At 45.0% G+C, this 6,041-nt stretch overlaps 2 protein-coding genes across 2 annotated transcripts in view; one reads left to right on the top strand and one right to left on the bottom strand.

The window, feature by feature from the left end:
- Positions 1 to 317: 317 nt before the first annotated feature.
- LOC117642807 (gonadotropin-releasing hormone receptor-like) overlaps positions 318 to 6,041 on the bottom strand; it is a 53,642-nt gene continuing 47,918 nt past the window's right edge. The window contains exons 4-6 of the mRNA XM_034381373.1: positions 2,844 to 2,977; positions 1,860 to 1,927; positions 318 to 1,691 (exon numbers count right to left, since the gene is read on the bottom strand). Coding sequence (XP_034237264.1) covers positions 1,525 to 1,691; positions 1,860 to 1,927; positions 2,844 to 2,977 — 369 coding nt within the window. The 3' untranslated portion in view covers positions 318 to 1,524. The remainder of the gene's footprint in view (positions 1,692 to 1,859; positions 1,928 to 2,843; positions 2,978 to 6,041) is intronic.
- LOC117641541 (zinc finger protein 239-like) overlaps positions 5,117 to 6,041 on the top strand; it is a 40,508-nt gene continuing 39,583 nt past the window's right edge. Inside the window, exon 1 of the mRNA XM_034378993.1 lies at positions 5,117 to 5,224. The gene's annotated coding sequence lies outside the window, so the exon portion shown is untranslated. The remainder of the gene's footprint in view (positions 5,225 to 6,041) is intronic.

Genomic DNA, 6,041 nt, shown 5'->3' with positions numbered 1-6,041 from the left:
GGGGTGTCAGTCGTTCGGGGCTGGACACCCCCTGGAGAGTGCCACGGACGCGAAAACACTTTTGTCGTGTCCGGGGGACCTCCCGCTACCACGCTGACCACCTGGATAAGGTCCTAAAGAATCATCCCTTGCAGGGGGTGGTTTTTTTCCTGGCTCAGGAACGGTGCGTCGTAAAGGGGTGGCTCTGGTCTTAATCGAAAGAGGAGGTCAAAATGAGGCGACTCACCAAGTTTGAACCCTCTGTGACAACGGGAAGGCCATTTTAAACCTTGCAGAAGTGTCAAAATTTGACACTGTTTTACGGGAGGGGTGGAAAAAGACGCAAAGGGGTGGGTTTCGTTGATGCAACTTCCCAGGTCTAAAAATCCGCTACTTAGGGGTAGAATTCGCGTCCGCTTAGAACGGGATCCGCTACCGCACACCGGATCCGCTTTTATACAGGATCCGGTATCGAAGCGGATCCGGTGAGTGGTAGCGGATCCCGTTCTAAGCGGACGCGAATTCTACCCGTAAGTAGCGGATCCACTGTCATTACAGCGGATCCGGTTGTTACCACAGCGGATCCGGTGTCACCAAAGCGGATGCGGTCACCACAGCGGATGGCCTAAGCGGATCTTTTATGATCTTAGTGGATCCTCTGAGCAAACATGAAATCTTTATTTGGAAAACTACCAAAGGGATTTGAATTTTGAAAAGTGAACTCCTGCATAATGAAACCGAGTCCGATCCAAATGTGCAATCCGTTTCTCGCTATCATCAGCGGTTTACAAGATAGCGATATCAAGTTGTTCGATTGCAAAGAAATTAAAATGGCCCTAGTGAATTCTCTTTAATATACCCTGTATAAATTTTGGGGTCAAAATTCCTAAAACTTTGGAGTTTATAGCCACTTCATTTCGGAAAACTCACAGTGGATCCGCTTAGGTTAGTGGATCCGGTAAGCGCTCAGTGAATCCGGTATTGCTCTAAGGGATCCGGTATGGCTTAATGGATCCTGTACTCACCGGATCCTCTCCTCTGCGGATCGTAGAGGATCCGGTGTGGCCCAAGCGGATCCGCTGTGACCCCATAGAGGATCCACTAAGCACTTAGAGGATCCACTACGGCCGCAGTGGATCCACTCCAACCAAACCGGATCCGCTGTCAACAGAGCGGATTTTTAGACCTGAGTTTGGGGACGTTAACCCAACACCTTGGCCCATCTCTCCTCAAAATTTCAAGTTTCTAGCTCAATTCCAGCAATAGTTATAGGAGAAGGAAAAAGTGGGGCTTAAATTTTGACGGCCAGTGTAGTACAACAAAAGTACAACGAAAACTGTACAATAAAAGTACAATAGGGACTGTATAAAGTACAACGAGAAATGTACAAACCACAACGAGGCCTGGATTGCCCAGCACTCGTCATGCCGGTTCCATTGTATTGTTGTACTTCGAGAGTACAATAGATTCCTGATAAAAAATTTGCTAGAAATTCGTGTACTTTTGTTGTGGCTTTTCCTTGCAGTGGATCCAGCAACCGCCCGCTCAAATGTGGGCCTGAGAGTGCGCCCGGAGAGCCCTGTACTTGCGGAGGAACTTGGCCCTCCAGCCGAAGGGGCCCGCCTTGCCGGCCGTCCGCACCACGACGGGGACCTCGAGGACCACGTCGCCGCAGACGCGCGGCGTCGTCAGGGACGCCGTGGTGGCGATGAGCGTCGTCTCGGCGCAGTCCGGCGCCAGCCGCCTCGGCCGCCGCACGTCCGGGAGGGCGTGCAGGGGCACGGGGAGCGGCGAGGCCGGCGCCGACGGCGCGCAGGACGCCGTCGGGGAGACGCCGCCGTCGGACGCGCCGGCCGGCGTCCGGGGCGGCACCAGGCTGCACGCCGCCGTGCCGTGCCGCCGGAAGCTGTCCTGCGTCACGAACTGGGACACCTGCGTGGAGCCGTCCCTGCAACCAGCAATCATTTGCTGTCAGGAATTCCATATGCTAGCTTAGGCTGTTCCACAGTGTTCTGAGGGAATAGACCATTCTAATCGTGGCCGAGTGAAAAACAAGAAGAATCTCAGAAGACTCATTTAGGGCATTTCGAGCGCAAATGTTCACTCAAAATATGTTGCATTTACTGTCTCACTAACTTCTACCAAGCAAAGAGTCTTAAATATTTAAAGTAGAAGTGCGCACTTTAGCATATGCTAAAAGGCTGCCTATTGTGATTTTTCTTGTTCTTCACTCGGCCACGACTAGAATGGTCTATTAAAGGACAAGGTGCAGGGGTGGGATAGGTATTGAACCAGTAGGGTATTTTCGAATTGGCGAGGATCGGACGGAAGCAACGAGAGCAGTGATCTTGACCGGAAAGTCACTGACGAGCTAATTTAGTGATTGTTTAATGTTGCACAATTGGATTGAATTCGTGATATTCTAGTGCTTAAAATCGTTAACACACAGTGGCATATCAAAAGAAGGACGTCCACTCGTGTTTCCGGTACATATGTCAGCTCTTGGCTTCCTGTGTAGCCTCCTCTGCAACACGCAAATGTAAAGCCAGGTGGGTGTACTGCGCTCTACAGGCCCTTAATAAAACTTGAGGTATTTCCAACCACATCTGAGTGATCGCAAGGGAGACAAGAGTTATTGGTATTGGAAGGTAGAGTGTCTTTGGTCTTGATTGCAAGGTTAGAAGTTAATTAAACTCCTAGATTGGAATCTAGGGTGAACAGCGTGATAAATCACCATACGGTGAACCTGGTTTTCCCAGGAACTCCCTGGAAATCGCCTATGTCTCTCCCAACATATTTCTGATAGTACATCTGCAGTGGCAACAAGTTGCGAAGATGCATTGCCGTATCGAAAAAATACCGACCTGTGCCTGAAGCAGGACCATTGTCGTCTTCTCTTGGGCTTCCAGAGTTGAAACATGCCGTATATTGCCGGGTTCACGACGCTGTTTCCCATGCCGAAGAAGAAGATCCAGTCCATCCACTTGGAGTCATACCACTGAAATCAAAATGTTATGTGAAAGCATTTTTTTTTCTTTTCGCTGCTTTACGAAAGTTAAAAACCTTACAAAGTATTTTGAGCATACACTATACAAACAAATTAACTTTGTTATACGAAGAAATAGTTCGTAAATTACGAAGCGTTTTCTTTGCAAGCTTATGTATGCTCAAGAAACTTTGTTATAACAAACTGCTTTTCTTTGTTAGGCCTACACTGTAAAAAATTCCTTACTTTTGTACGGAAATGGTACAGAATAATATAGTACGGAGGTACGGAGAAAAGTACCAAACGTTCCGTACTTGCTCCACACTGTTCGGGATTATTTCGTGAAATTACGATTAATTGTCTGTTAAATCTGTACCACGAACTGCTCGTAAATTTAAAAAACGATCTGATCATCCATCTTTTTTTCGTCAATTTACAAAAATATTCTTAAACTTACAAACCCCATCCTCAAATTTTGGTCGTTTCAGACATTTTTTTCTTCCTACATAGTAAGGAAACAACGGACGAAAACGCATTTTTTCAGACTTGCTTTTACAATCATGCTTGTAAATTTACGATTTCACCTGTAAATTTAAGAAGCAGTTTGTAAAATGATGAACAATTTGTCAATTTACAATTTACTTCGTAAAAAAACATGCAGTTCGTGGTACAGATTTAACAGGCGACTATTCATAAAAATAAAGCTCGAATTGTAAGAAAACAAGTTTACGCGTGTTAAAACGAGAATAGTCGTAAGATGATGGTTTTATCAGTAAAACTACGATCTTTCATCAGTAACATTAAGATTTCATCGTAAAATTTCGAATCTATTCCTAAATTTATGAGTTAAGTTTGTCGAAAATATGACAATTGCTCATTTCATGAATCTTGTAGTTATTTTACGAATTATTATTTGTAAAATTACAACACTAATTGTTGGGATTAGGGGTAGGTTGGGTAAGAAAAGTACACTCGAAGCTCGGGTAAGAAAAGTACACCCGTTATATCTCCGAAATGAAACTACACTGAACCATCACGTTAGTGGTTGTTGAAAGATTGGTCATCCCGCTGACAAAAAATAAATTTAGCCCAGTTCTACATAAAATATTTAGAATCAAACTGCACGTTTGAAAAACACATTAAAAATAGCTATGAAAAATCTTTTTTTTTTTTTTAATGTTTGTACTTTGAAGTACAGCTTCCAGCAGAACCAGCCGACAGTCCAATGTAAGGTACCACCTTATAGCTTAGACTATCATCTTTGAAAAACAGTGCCGTTCGATGCTCTTAGGCTTCAACACAATTTTTTATAAGTGTAAAAATGAAATGGGGAAGAAAAGTACAGTCGGCCGGGGAAGAAAAGTACAGGTATTGGGGAAGAAAATAACGCCCTCTAAGAAACTAAAAGCGGGATGAAAATTGAATTGATCACGGAAATATATTTGATTAGGCGAGACAAGCGAAAAATGTCAACACAAGTTATAGAGCTAGACTCGAAATAAACAAGTTATTGGGCATTTACGTGAAAAGGGGAGGAAAAGTACAAAAATGCTGTACCCACTTATCTCTGAGAAAAGGCTTCTTGGACCTTCTGTGATGAGTCCATGTAGAATCAGGACCAATTGACCGATTTTGACGAAACTTGAACTAATGGCAAGTGAAAGCTCTCCATTTTAGGGGTGAACCTGTATTGAGCCAAGATTGGTGGTCTCCTGGTTCAAACTCGCAATTCTTTTCGTTGTACTTTTCTCCCCGTGGTGAACTTTTCTTACCCTTTTCGAGGAGTTCCGAAATCACATACATTTTGGCATGTTGTACGTGATGTGGGGAACTAAAATCAACGAACAGTGATCCATTTCATTAGGAAGGCATTGGATTACATGTTCACGAGAGCAGAATAGTTGAATCCTCATTTGGAACTTCTGTACAGTGCAAAGTACGCGTTTCGTACTTTTCTTCCCCAACCTACCCCTACAGTTGTAAAATAACGACTTCTGTTAACAGTGCATATGAACCTATGTAAATGGGTACGGAAAAAGAGTACGGAACGTTCCGTAGTTGGCAAGTACGGACGGTCCAGGCAAATCATTGACCAGACATGTTCCGTACTTTTTCCGTACTCTTTTCTCACAGTGTAAAATAGTTCGTAAGGTTTTCTCAGTGTGGAAAGTATGGCAGCATTCTGGGTCTTTGGCACAGTCCGCATCCAGATTCTGTCTGTCTGCTCCAGCACGGGCGTTCTGGAGAAGGCACGAGGCAGTGAGTACCAAGGCCGTATGCAAATCATGACGTTTCAATTACGGAGGAAAGAAGGAGGCCGATGTGGAGTAGGGCTATGCTCCCGCGGCGCGTTGTAAGTAAGGGACGTGTCGCGTGAGAGGGTATCTCGGGGGGAGGAAGCTGCACCTCGCGCGATGCAGGACAGCGCACACTGTAACAAGTTCCGTACTTTTGTACGGAAATGGTACAGAAAAATATGGTACGGAGGTACGGAGAAAAGTACGGAACGTACCGTACTTGCTCCATCTGAACCCATGTAAATGGGTACAGAAAAAAAGTACGGAACGTTCCGTAGTTGGCAAGTACGGACGTTCCAGGCAAATTATTGACCAGACATGTTCCGTACTTTTTCCGTACTTTTTTCTCACAGTGCACTGGTAAAACTAAAGCGTAGTATTACCCACTGTTTTCAAGCGTAATCAGTTTACGCTTGAAATCAAGCGTAACAGGCTCATCCGCCAAGTTTCCCCCTATCCAAATGCATGGGGGAATTTCCAGAGTATGCTTCATTTCAAGCGTAATGTCTTCAAGCGTTACTTTATGCTTGACTCAAGCATAGAGTTACGCTTTAGTTTTACCAGTGTGCAAGGGAAGCACTTCTATTCGGAGGAGAGCTGGCTGAAAAAGATAAGCGACATTGGAAAGGACGGGTGGCAACCGTCGCGACCTGAAGAAAAGGTAGGCCTGGGATGCAGGACAATTTAAATTTATCAGTTTTTTTACGAGTCACAGCCGCTTGATACGAGGGCGCCACCTTGGCCGCATCCGTGAATCTTATTGGCTATTGGGCAGCCGG

Source organism: Thrips palmi, unplaced genomic scaffold (assembly GCF_012932325.1).
Source record: "Thrips palmi isolate BJ-2018 unplaced genomic scaffold, TpBJ-2018v1 HiC_scaffold_1, whole genome shotgun sequence".
NCBI lineage: Eukaryota > Metazoa > Arthropoda > Insecta > Thysanoptera > Thripidae > Thrips > Thrips palmi.
This window is presented reverse-complemented; position numbering and strand designations above follow the sequence as displayed.